Source organism: Paralichthys olivaceus, chromosome 6 (assembly GCF_024713975.1).
Source record: "Paralichthys olivaceus isolate ysfri-2021 chromosome 6, ASM2471397v2, whole genome shotgun sequence".
NCBI lineage: Eukaryota > Metazoa > Chordata > Actinopteri > Pleuronectiformes > Paralichthyidae > Paralichthys > Paralichthys olivaceus.
The window spans coordinates 21,086,085-21,099,133 of record NC_091098.1 but is presented as its reverse complement, the minus strand read 5'-3'; the positions used below and the strand labels follow the sequence as shown (position 1 = coordinate 21,099,133).

General features: G+C 41.5%; 1 protein-coding gene and 1 non-coding gene across 2 annotated transcripts; one reads left to right on the top strand and one right to left on the bottom strand.

Annotated features, from left to right (window-relative positions):
* Positions 1-1,955: 1,955 nt before the first annotated feature.
* On the bottom strand, positions 1,956-11,898 carry LOC109635268 (translocating chain-associated membrane protein 1-like 1). Its single transcript, XM_069527004.1, has 11 exons — positions 11,386-11,898; positions 9,932-9,992; positions 9,714-9,832; positions 9,311-9,427; positions 9,170-9,228; positions 8,373-8,457; positions 7,684-7,754; positions 6,343-6,447; positions 6,112-6,255; positions 5,399-5,559; positions 1,956-5,258 (listed from the first exon to the last, which is right to left on the bottom strand). The coding sequence occupies exons 1-11, from the start codon at positions 11,503-11,505 to the stop codon at positions 5,185-5,187; spliced, it is 1,116 nt and encodes a 371-aa protein (XP_069383105.1). The 5' UTR covers positions 11,506-11,898; the 3' UTR covers positions 1,956-5,184.
* A 914-nt stretch (positions 11,899-12,812) lies between these two features.
* Positions 12,813-12,885, top strand: trnak-cuu (transfer RNA lysine (anticodon CUU)). Its single transcript has one exon. It is a non-coding gene; the product is annotated as a tRNA-Lys (tRNA).
* The last annotated feature ends 164 nt before the right edge of the window (positions 12,886-13,049 follow it).

The window sequence follows — 13,049 nt, the reverse complement described above, 5'->3', positions numbered from 1 at the left end:
GTATTTATATAGCATCTTTCTCATCTTGATGTTTTTATAGTAAATGTTGAAATGCTCTGTCACACATCACTCACACACGACCGTCCAGGGATATTTTGGGTTCAGTATTTTGCCCAAGCACACTTCGGCAAAATCAATGGGAGAGACTGGGGTCTAATCTCCGACCCTCTGGTTAGTAGACGACCCACAGCAATGTATTCTTTTTTTCTTTCATGTAATAGTTTTTATTATTAATTTCTGTGTTGTTTCATGCATTCTGTAGAGCACTTAGTAACATTGTTTGGATCAGTGCAACAGAAATTGTATTATTATTATTTTATTGCCCGTACTATGAACAAAACTGTGTCCTCAGAGCAGAAGAAAGACACACACACACACACACACACACACACACACACACACACACACACACACACTTCCCCCTCCATTATTCTCTGTAGCTCTACTGTAAATCATAGCACTCTACTTGACATTACTCTCTGTCGGTCTGTTTCTCTTCCTCTCACTTCAACATTTTGTCTTCTGTCCTGTCTCAGACCTTTTATCCCTCCAGATGTTTCCACACTCCTTCATCCTCCACCAGGCCTACACCTGCTCCGTCGCTCACCTCACACTCTACCCTCTTTTGCTCACAAATAGCCGTGAGGGCATGAACGCCTCAGATCTCCATTGAGCTTCATGGATCGCTGCAAGTAAACCTGGCAGAGAGAGCAGCTGCTGCCCAATTTGCTCATTTGGGACAATCAATGGAAATAACATTGACGGACGACAATACTTCCAAGAGATTACACTGACACACACACACACACACGCTCCAGTCCTGCTAATTGTTGGCTATTAGTCTGAAAGTCTGGGATTACATGTCTTATTAAATACAGAATTTCAAATGAGCTTCGTTAAATAAGAAAGTACTCCCCTTTTAATGAAGCTAATTTATATGGAAATTACACATAATACTGACGATTCACTGGGAGATTTATCCTCATTGGATGAAGGGGAGGAGCAGTATCCTCATTCCCAGCCCCCCTCGCCTCAGCTGGCCCCTTGCTTTTCTTAGCCTCTTTCTGCAGGTTTGCTTTTGAAGCACGGTTCAGGTCATGTATGTCTGGGTTGGGTGGGGTGGCTGGGGGTACAGCCATCAATGCGCATTTGTGTGTGTGATGGAGAGAGGTGTGTGTGAACCCCCTGTCCTTGTGCTGACCCTGCAGAGCTCCGGCCTGCCTCTCTGGTTCCCACTGATCCATCATGCTGTCCGATTGCCCAGAGAAAAGCCATTAGTCTGAAACAACACAACACATTAGCAGTGAGCTGCAGGTGTCTCTCGTCTGCACCGTGCTCGTTCCTCACATCCATGGACGCAGATGTCATGTTTACAGTGTAGTCAAAACTGCACACGTCTCTAATGTAAGATTCTCTATTTAATGTATATGAAGACATATTATTACCGGGCAGTTGGTTTTGTTTGCACGGTGAGGACAGTTTTCAGAATGCCGAGCTGCATGCTGTGCAATAAGACAACGTTTCCGTCTTTCTCAGTCTGACTGGTGATTTATTAATGCAGGTCTGCATGCTGCTATGCCCCTGCAGACTGCCTCTGTCCCTCAGGCAAAAAAAGCTCAGTGTTGCCCCCTGGTGGTAATTAGCCACGGAGTACAGTTTGGCCAATATTTCATCATGTCTCCTGACACCATTCCCGGTGGGAAGTATAAATGAAAAAATTTCTAAAATTGAGGTCTCGGAATATATCCTCAAGTGAAATCCAGAGGAAATTTGTAATGAGCAGGAGGTGAGAAGGGAGGAATCCTCAAGACGTATCCTTGCTTTATGAATGACTACAGCTCTGATGATTTACTACACACTTCGAAAATGCAATCTTTTTTGCAATGTGACAGATCTAATACTTGTGGGCAGTAAAAAAAGTAAAAAAAAACAACAAAAAAAACACGTTCAACAAGTTTGTGTAATGATCAAAAGCTTTATTCAAACATGAAATAAAAAAATAGTGACAGAAAATGATCAGAGCTCACAAGAATTTGCATAAATATAATACCATCAGAGCAGTTCAGAGACAACAGATTCGAAAAAGGAAATATATCGCAACATCTACAGACAAGCAGCAGAATGAAAACAAAACAAGGACAATGCAGAATGAATGAATCCAATACAATAAACGTGTCTCTGTCTTTTGTTTAAGTGATCATGCATTCGAGTGCATTCATGATTGTTGCCACCCAGAGGTTGCTCGTGAAGTTAATTCATTGCAGTGTGTCTTTTTAATATAAGTTTCCCAACAATTGCATTATTCAGAGTTTTAATTGAGCAACTTTCAATTTCCAAATCGCTGAGAATCGATGCAGAAACAGCCCAAAGTGAGCAGTGTTATGGTGCTCTGACAAAATGCATATAATGCACAAAAAAAAGTGCATTCCAGTGGGATTATACAGGCTTACTGTGTCTTGAAGCGAGGAGGGTGTGAGCTGCAGCATGGCTCATGTTTCAGAGCGCGAACATCTGCTGATTGTTGTACATCTGATGAGCGAGAGAAGCCTGCAGACGGTTTCACTCTGTTGTTTGTTAACCATGTCTACTGTGAACTGACCAACTCGCCTCTGATCGCGTTTTTAAACCAACGTGTGGAGTGTCATTATGAGGGTGCGTCTCACTATGAGGAAACATGGAGTGGTGACGGCTGCAGCGTACACCTGCAACACTGTGTTAACTGAGCACTGTTATACAACCAAGTTCACTTCGCTCTAATAAGGCCATGAGTCAAATGATTTTTACACTCATACCACAATGTATACCCACATAAACAGTTCAGCAAGCTTCATCCTTATATATAAAAAAAAAACTATTCATATCAATATGGATGCAAAACAAATATATTCAGACGTGTGTACTGAACAACAGTGATTTTCAACTGTTCCCCCTCTATAAAAATAGCTTAAAAATCTGACACATATTTTAGTACAGTGTTGGGTTAAGTCATTTTTTTTCTCTTTTACATCTGAGACAGTTTATTAACAGGCTGGTACATAAGTCCTCTGCTCCCCCTTTCCTCCTATGACACTGCCGCACACAGACACAGGGCTTTAAAAGACCCGAGTCCCACTGAGGAGCACTAAAGGGAGCAAATATGAACGGCGTATGCATCTCCTCCCTGCTCTAGACTCAAACTCCAGCTGACTGCAGACAGGCAGTACAATCGTCTCCATACAGAGCTTCACATGCACAGTGGTTTGTTAGTGGTGCAGGACTTGGTCAATGACAGGAAAGAGTGTGGCCGACAGTACAATGAGTGTGCTCCGTCATAGCAAATGTCAGGATCATTGAAAAGGCGAAGCAGGAGGGACAAAACATGCCTCATTTGGCAGAAACAGAAATCACTAAATCTCTCTCACACAGGAAAGGGCATCTGAGGGGCAGAGACAGAACACAGAAGCATTTAGTAACTGATATTCTATAGAACATACATCTATCCACAACTCAGTGTTTTACATATAGAAGCTTGTCGGGACGGGGCCCAACGAAAGTGAACTAAAGGACAGGATGTGACTGTGAAATACAACCAACAAGGCAGGAGTCAATGAAAAGATTGTCACATTTCATGCTCTGCACACAGGCAATAATTTAGCTTTTTTACGAGACAAGCAATAAACATCGTTGTCATCATCATTCAGGCCCAGTTAATTCACCAACACACACACACACCACACACACAGTGGGCAAAACAATACTGTACACAGTACACAGTACACACACACACACACACACACATATTCAAGCACAGTCCCTCACAAACACACCTCCCATTGCAATATGGGATGTAACTTATAGTTTAAGTGGTGGTTAGCTTGTCCCCTGATACCCAAGAATAAAAAACAGAAGGCAAACAGAATGCAACACAAGCAGAACGAGTGATACAAACCACCGACGTTATAAGGACACTTGAAGAAAGATTGTATTGTTTGGATTAACTGAACGCAGTTGCTATGTACCGCTGTGTTTGCTGGTTATAGCTTCTCAAAGCATAGAAAATAATAACTATCTTTTGTATATGACAAAAATAAATAACTCAAACCTCTTGCAGCAGTTGTAAAAAGGCCACTGAATGCTTGTGTGTTTATATATATATATAGATATATATGTGTGTCTGAATGTGAGTGTGGGAGAGAGATGCAAACACAACAGCACAGGTAGGAACTAGCCATAACATCTTTTAGCCTTAAAACCATCATGCATGAACATTACCATATAAAAGACTGAAGTGCAGCCTCAATACAGCTTCTTGCTCAAGTTTCCAGTCATGCTGATATGAAGGTTTGAGTAGACAGTACAGCGTCACAGGTTACAGTACAGCTTCCTCTCAGTGAGTCCCCTGACCTGGATGAACCCCTGGAAGAGGCTGGTTACTAGGCCAGAGATAAAAAAGCAATGAAAACACCAAAGTGCCTCAATCCGGTAGCATGTCGGATTTCAAAGGCAGATGCTGTCAAATAATGGCAGTAAATGATCAAGGAGTTAAGTACAAGCTTCACTTTTCTGGCTGCAGCTATATCAAATACCTAAATAGCACAAATCTTCCTCTGGAGCGACTGATTTAGGATCATTTCCTGAAAGCAGCAGAATATCTCGGTGCCGTCCTGCAGAGCGAGAAAAAGCTTTATTTTGGGGACATGAACCAGTGGCCTGTTTTGTGAGTTGAGCTGAATAAAGTCCAAACTGAAAATGACACCTCGACCTGTACATCAACACTTTGCTGAGTTGCCCTGAAGTCAAAAATTATCTTCTTAAGGTACCGTGATATTAACTGATGCAATGTCAAATTACCGAAGAGCAACTCCGTTTTGAAATACCCGATGAGTGATCGTAGTTTTACACAAAGGACACTTTGAAGAGCTAAATCTTTCCTGTTAAAGCATCAAAACCAACTCTGCCGCACCACCGTTCCATCTGCAGAGACCCCAAATGAATCAGAAACGTTTCTAGCAGACACAGTAACACTGAACTTTTTTTTTCCAAAAGGGGGAGTTTCAACCCCAAAGGGACAGGTAAGGTTTCTTAGTGCGCTGAAACATTTGTTTTGGAGAGCAGTAGACAAAATTTGAAGTTGTGTAAAGACATAATAATGTCACACTGTCAGAACTCCCTCACTCAGTTTTAGCTTGAATTCCTCCTCTTTCTCTATGAAGCTTTGGCTTTTCTTGCCCGTGGTGATGTTTTATCCTCGGACTTCACAACCCCATTAGCTGCGCCTCCTGCCAAGACAAGTGAATAGAAACACCCCCGATTAAGGGAATATACGGCACAGCAAACAAATCAATATGTGTTCAATATACAAACTGAAATGTAGAATCACATTGTGTCTGTTTGCGTGACAGAGATAGTGCGTTCTCACCCCTTGTTGGTTCCCTTTTGTGAGGCTTGCTCTTCGGGCTGACCGTCTTCTTCTTCGACGCCTGGTTCTGGCTGTGCTCCCTCCACTTTTTCAACTGGAAGTTAATGAATTTCCACATCATCCAGGCCTGTGTCAGGCAGATAGCTGCCAGACAAGTCATCCTGAGGGGGTGAGGGGGTGAGGAGGACACATGTTCGCGTACCACTTATCAACATATTGTATATACAAGTATTGCATCAGATACATATACCATGTGCGCAGAGTTTTCTGTTTACATTAAACACAGGCAAAATACTCATTCTCTGATTTAGTTAAAAGGAATATTTGTTACTGTACAGTACCTGGATAAAGATCACCCACCCCAGTAATACTTCTGATTCACAAAGTCGTTCATACACATTAGCCCTACAGAGGATTTTGTTTCATGAAGCTCTGTGTTATTTCTTGAGAAATTTACAAAAAAAATTTAAACCACCATCTCATTATGTTAAAGATTGTGAAAATTCCTGGATCTGCACCAAACATCTGATGGGTTGTTCCATGAACCAGACTGCATCCTTCCACCAAGTTTTGTGGTAATCTGTCTGGTAGTTTTTGTGAAATGCTGCTAACTACCAGACAGATGCAAATTAAAACATATCCTCCTTGGCGGAGGTTATTATTAGTTTGGAGGGGGATCACTGCCTCTTCGGTCAGTTGCCACCTGGACTTACCTTATAGTGAGCACGTTGAAATTTCCTTCTGCTAGAGAAAAGCCCTGGTTTTCTGTACGGGGCAGCCCGAAGCCAAACGTCAGGACTGAGAGTGTGAGGGTGAGGAGGCGGGCGATGACAAACAGGAGTGCCCACAGGGTAAAACTGTGAAGGGAGGGGGAGAAATAAAGGTTTCATCAGGTTGTTCAGATCAGAACTGTGTTTCTACCCAGTAAATACTGAATGAAATACCCTTTCTGCTTGTTCTCATCACTGAAGTAGAAGAGGCGTGAAGCGTGGAACAGGAGCTCCACCAGGTAGTGAGGGACCAGCAGCACCAGGCCCAGTCGGTGGAGGCTGAAGAGACAGCACACAAACAGGGAGATGAGAATCGCTATGAATAAAAAAAAAAGCCCTGTGGACCAAAGTATACATCAATTTCATCTCAGTAAAACAACTGAGAGGAGGGGACGTCTAAAGGGAAGAGACCGTTATAAAAAGAAGAAGAGGAAGGCCTCACAGGTCAATACACTAAATGATCCATTTATTTCAGCATCAGTTCCCTGTGATGGGGGAAATTATGTGGAATTGAAAGCTTTAAAGAGTTTTAAATGATCTTCAGGACCATAAGAGAAAGTCAAATAAGATTGTAATTGAGCCACTTCTCAGTCCATCACAGTAGGAAAAAGAAATCAGTGATTCCATTAACTCTAAGTAAGATGTAGTAGTAGGAGGATTATTTTTTCTACCATCATTCGACAGAGACAGTGAAGGAGAGACAGGAACCAGGGGTGAGTAGTAAAAGTAAATGATACAACTGGGGGAGAGTTCAACCAGGGACCTGCTGCTCAGAACATGAGCGCCTTTGTGATAACACCTTAACCATCGGGTCATCCCAAAAAGGAGGTTTCAAATCAGAGAAGGGTGAACTGAATCTGCTTTCATACATTTCACTGAAACATAAACTAGAAATACCCCGCTGCAGAGATCTGCACGTCTCTGTGAGCCAGGCCTTTTCAGGAAATACATCCACAATCTCCCCCTCTGTTCTTGAGTGAAGCATCTGCATCATGATGCCACTGTGACGTTGACCTTTCAGATCAAAATATCACTGCTTCATTGTTTTCTGTTAGACTTTGTGTGGGGGTGTGTCTTAATTCTTTGGATCGAGTGAAAAATGTTTTGTGAGGTCACGGTGACCTTGACTGTCGACCACCAAGTTTTAAACCAGGTCCTCCTGGAGTCTCTCTGGATATTTGTGAAAGACGTCAGTAAATCGCCTCCAAATATTCTTGATACATCAAATTCAAACGAATGGGACTGATGTGAGGTCACAGTGACCTTGACCTTTGACCTCCAAAGTCTTATCAGTTCATCACAGTGAACATTTGTGCCAAATTTACAGAAATCCCCTCGAGGCGTAGGAGAAATCGTGTTGATGCGAATGGGCGGATGTATAAACGTACTTATAAACAACCTGTAAACATAACGCCTCCAGCCAAAGGTGTCAGCTGGTGCGGAGGCATACAAACAAACACTGCTTTAGACAGAATTATTTTCTCCAACGCTGGTTTGAAACATTATTTTACTCACTTTAAGACATAGGCACCAGTGATGTGGACAACATAAAGGCAAATGTAATAGAGCTGGCGGGGAATGTCTTCCTATGGAAAGGACAAGGAAAAGAGTGTGTGTTAGTAACATGAGACGCTGCTTAATGGCAACAACAGTTTGGATGAACAACGTATTTTTATGTTGGTTTACTGCATTAAACCTTTTTGACATGATGTATAAAAAGTAAAGGTTTCATTAATTCTTCGTCATATAAAGTGAAACATGCTTTAAGAGCAGTAAACTTTTTCTTTTTATAAGAGTCAATATTATTTCACACACAAATACAAATACATACGTATTTAACACACTTGACTACATTTTAACTTCATGTGTGAAGACTGAAAAGAAGTCGAGTGAAGCCAAATCTTATCTCCGCACTTCTACATTAAGACACAAGAACTTTACTATATTCTCCACTTTATATTCAAAGAAAATAAATACAAGGTCATCCCAATTAATAACTAATAAACAGACATCAATCAAACAGGACATGTCCAATCAAGACAAAATACCACGACTTTTTCTTTCACTAGAGCTGTTGTTCCATCTCATATCTGCAATACCATTCATTTGCATGAAGAAGTTGCTGCTCTGCAAACCAATGGCACCAATGATGAGTGACTCTGAAACTTATTATTTATGGTACAATATTTTAAATGGATTCTCACCTTTCTGACTTTTTGAAAGTACAGCTCAGGAAGTGCATGGAGCCAATAGGCAATTTGGCAAATGTAGAAGAACTTGACCTGAAAACTGGACGGATGACAGGTGGCACAGAGAGAAGAGCCGGGTGTTAATTCAACATGGACACAAGTTATATTAATATACAATAGAGCATCATGTGCACTGTTCTGCATCAATATAGTCTACATGCACAACAAATCAACCATGAATTCTGATAAGATCAAAAAAATTGGGGTTGAGACTGAAAATTAGAAGAAAGGAGAAAAAGAAAATTTAATTTAAACTTCAATTTCTAATAATTGAATTAAGCACTTTATTTTAAGTTAAACATATTTCAAAGAAAAACTTTCTGTTATGTATTTTATTTTTTATTTGACATCAGAATAGCTTTTTTTAAAATTAGTGTACTTATTTAAAATTCGCTTCTATTCAACATGACAACTGATAATAAATATTAATATATTATTACATTATACTTTCTTTGACAGTTAGCTGTTTACTACATACACTCATTGATAAATCTAATAATTCAAAAATATTGCACTGAATTAAAACGCTTGTTAGACAAGAGAAATTCTTCTTTATCTGGAGATCCATTAATTTAAATGGAACACCAGTGATCTGTGAAGCTTGACAATATTACTCATCACTAACATTAAACTTTGATAGAAGAGAATAATATAATAATATTAAATAAACAAAACAACACATTTTGAAAAATCCGGCATGAATCACAGTTATAAAATATGATGTTTTAATGAGTATATATTCATTTACTTACACCATGTGGGTGTGTGGGTAATCCTCCCATAAGAAAGTAGGATTCGTTGCAAAGTCCTCCTGTCAGAGAAGAAGCGAGAGTGTGAGATAAAGCCTAACGGAGGCCGAGACACTGTGTTTGTGTGACTGCCGACCCTCGTACCGCCGTCAGGATGCTGCAGCCCCAGATGAAGGAGAACAGGTAGAACGCTGCGAGCTGTCCGGACTCATTGAACTTGCTGTGCTTGGTCTTTGACAGGTGCAACCTTCTGTTCATTTTCTGAAATTAAACAAAACCAATACGCATAAACAGATAAATGTCACACGGAGGGGGGCATCAAGTTCCTGTGCCAGGTGTCACATTTATTAGTTACTCATTTCAAAACAGATATTTTTAGATTCATTTTCACTTGATTTCTGAGAAAAATGAGGTCAAGTATAAAAAAGAACTGCCACTGCTTTGAACTTGAATTCTGCAAAAAGTGGGTGACTTTTTATTTGAATAAACCCTTTAACATAAAGAAATAAAATATTTATATTTAGTGTTACTGAGCTTGGGTACTCACGTCGAGAATATACTCCTGTATCAAGGCATGAAGGATGACCGCAATGAGCAGATAGAAGAACACGGTGGCCACATCTTTAGGACCGTACTGGTAGAAGTTCACTGGCTCACTCTTCTCATCTGCAAAAAATTTAAAAGATCGAAGAGGCAGAACAAAGCAATCCCCACAGGGCTTTTATTTTGAAATCTAAATACTGAAACCTATTAACTCTGACTCACCGAGAACTTGTGTTACGTTATACTGGACTGTGATGAACATGATGGCAAACTTTGCTGTGACCTGGAAGACAAAAGAAGAAACAAGACACGTTTAGAAGAAGCAGCAGGAACAAATAATGACATCTTCAGTTTCTTGCTCTGGCCTCTATTCACTGGCTTCCTGTCAAATTCAAGATTTGACTCCTTCTTTTAAGATCTGAAATGGGCTGACACCATTTTATTTAGGTGAACCAACCTGAGGCTGCTGGACGTCCCGGCTCAAACATAGAGTTCACCAGTGGCTGCTCAGAGTCTCTGAAAGAACCTATTATCATATCAAAACCATTCAGACTCTTGAAATGTTTAAAACACTTATTCTCACTTGCTTTCAAATCCAGTTGAGTTTGAGACCTTGACTTCATCTGCTATTGTGCAATATTTCAATCTCAGAAGTTTATGTTTTATAGATTTTTGTATTTTCTATTTGTTCCCTGCTTTGTAAAAATATTTTGATTTCATACTGTTTAGTGCTTCAACCATATAAATGACGTGCTTGAGTTTTTTTACTGCGAGTAATGTGACTATTAAAGGTAAAAGACGTACACGAGGAACATCTGTGTGCTCGACTGCATCCACACTTTACATAGTATTTTGTTTTTTGCTGTTTTAATGTGTTTATACTTCAAGTTTTTTTAATCGTGTAGAACTTTGTAACTTAATATTGAGACGTACCAAATAAATAAACTTCGACTTGACTTGCTATAAAGACGTGATTGTTTAAAGTGAAGCCTGTGCACTTTACATAATGACTGTGTCCATATTTAACCTTTTAGCATCAAAACTCTCTTTTGCTTGTGAAATAATCTGTGGTCGTTTTATAAACATGTGATGAGTGAGCACTGCTGTGACTGGGGGGGGCGGGGGTCTATAACCGGGGTCCCATTTCAGAAAGGTGCCTGATGGAGCTCCCAGGGGCCTGAGGTAAATCTTTAAGTTCACTACCTCTGCCACAATGACTGCCATTGTTTCAGGGGGAGAGTGGATCATCTGCATCCTGAGCACAGACACTGGTTTTTCTGTTGGAAGCTCAAACCCTCTCTCCATCCTCAGAGATGAAGCCTGGTGGAGATTTTCTCATCTCAGGCTGGAGGATGGTTTGGGTGGGGACAGGTGAGTAGATGCACGATCTTTAAACGTGGCTTAGTCACTACAGACAGCTGCAGACAGACAGAGCCGGGTCATGTTGTTATTACAGCTAACGTAATGGTTCATCTATGGAGGCAGTGGATCAGCCGCAGGTTGGTGAATTGACCTGTTAGCGGTGCCACTGGGCCTCCTCACCACCTTCTCTGCCGATCACTGAGACACATGAGAAGGGGAGAGACATGCTAGCGCCCTGCCCCTGGAGCGCTAGCTGCCGTTAGCTCATCTGACAGCGGCAGCTAGCTAGCATCGGCGGGCTAACTCCACAGTACCTCGAACATCAGGCCGAGGAGGATGATCATGGCCAGGCACGAAACCATGTCGGCGTGGTTCTGGATCACAAACTCGTGGCTCAGCACCGGCGGGCTCTTGTTCTTCTTGCGGAAACCCATGGCTCACCGACGCGGCTCTACCTTCAGGGTCCTGGGGAGGTGGATAGGGGGGCTGCCCGCGCGTCTGCCCGTCACTGAGTGTGCCTCCGCCGGGGCTGGAGCTAGCTCACCCCCGCCGCACGTCTCAACCGCTGGATGTCCGCTCTGCTCCGGTCGCTCCGCTGCACTGAACCGCTGCTCATGGGCTTAAAACCAGGCATGAAGAGGCACTGACCGCGCACCGCCGCGCTACACCCGCTCCTCCCGTCGCTGCTGCCCCGGTGGTGAAGTCAGATGACGGGGTCCTCCCACTCCAGACCCCCGATTCATGAACCGCCCAGAACCGCTGACGTAGCAGGAGAACCCGGCACCGTGGTGCCTTCACGTGCTGCACGGAAGAACCCCGAGTTCAGGCTCATCGTGCCCACAGAGGAGGAACCACACACTGGATGATGTTCTCCAAACTCTCCTCTGACATGTGCCTGAGTTATGAACCATTGTTCTGGGATGTTTACTATTTGAGCAAAGCATCCCTTCAAATCATAGGTGCTTCAGTTTCTGTCCCACGTTCACTGGTTTTATTTGTTTTTAGGTTTTTATGTTGTATATTTTGATTTGTCTGTACTTGTGTTTTTTTATTCACTTAATAAAGGAATCATAATATAATTTACAAACAGTTATTAGGATCAAACAGTTATTAGGATCAAACAGTTATTAGGATCAAACAGTTATTTAGATCAAACAGTTATTGACATCAAACAGTTGTTAACTGGGTATTCAGAAACCAACTAGTGCTCTAATGGAATAACCTTGTGCATTATTTGCATTGATGTTGACAAAGTAGACATTTGACACATGTCAGATAAAAACTATATCTGCACATATTTTCACATCAGAGCTGTTGATGTCCATCACAAGTCTTTGGTGGCTTTACGTTTCATTGGTTGCATCAACATTTAAGCCTAATTTTGGATTGCACCCACATTTACTGGCCTGTGCCAAAGACATGACAAAGTAATACAAAAAAATACAGCAATAACAACTGTTATTTTTAAAGATGCAGAATATAAAATGTCACCAAACACCTAACAGCGTCTCTGGCTTTTTTTACTAAATAACTTTTATACATGTAACTTTTGATATTCCATCTGATCATTTTATACAAATAAAATATACAGTGATAACAAATAACACAGTTCAACTGAAGTATTTGCTATTATACGTTGTTGGCGCTAGGGGGCAGTATGAGACAGATGGGCATTAAGAACTTAACCTCACATCCTGTTCACACATTGTCTATAAACTACCGTGACATTGACGTTGTCATCGCCCGGCTAGCTCAGTCGGTAGAGCATGAGACTCTTAATCTCAGGGTCGTGGGTTCGAGCCCCACGTTGGGCGGCACACGTTTTTGCTCCGTAAAGCTCTGACACTTCTGCAGTTGTCCCATTGAAGATACATTTATATAGAGATAGATTGATATACTGTGATATTAATACTCTATTGTTCCCCAGAGAAATGTGAGCAGATAAAACAGTCAAACACGTCAGAAAAATAAAAAGGTC

What these genes read in the sequence shown, in the direction of transcription:
- LOC109635268 (XM_069527004.1), bottom strand. Translation starts at nt 11,505, where the DNA reads ATGGGTTTCCGCAAGAAGAACAAGAGCCCGCCGGTGCTGAGCCACGAG. An exon ending in TAACGTAACACAAGTTCTCG is followed by an intron (nt 9,833 to 9,931) that starts GTGAGTCAGAGT and finishes AATTTTTTGCAG; the next exon opens with ATGAGAAGAGTGAGCCAGTG. An exon ending in TACCCACACACCCACATGGT is followed by an intron (nt 8,458 to 9,169) that starts GTAAGTAAATGA and finishes TCATCCGTCCAG; the next exon opens with TTTTCAGGTCAAGTTCTTCT.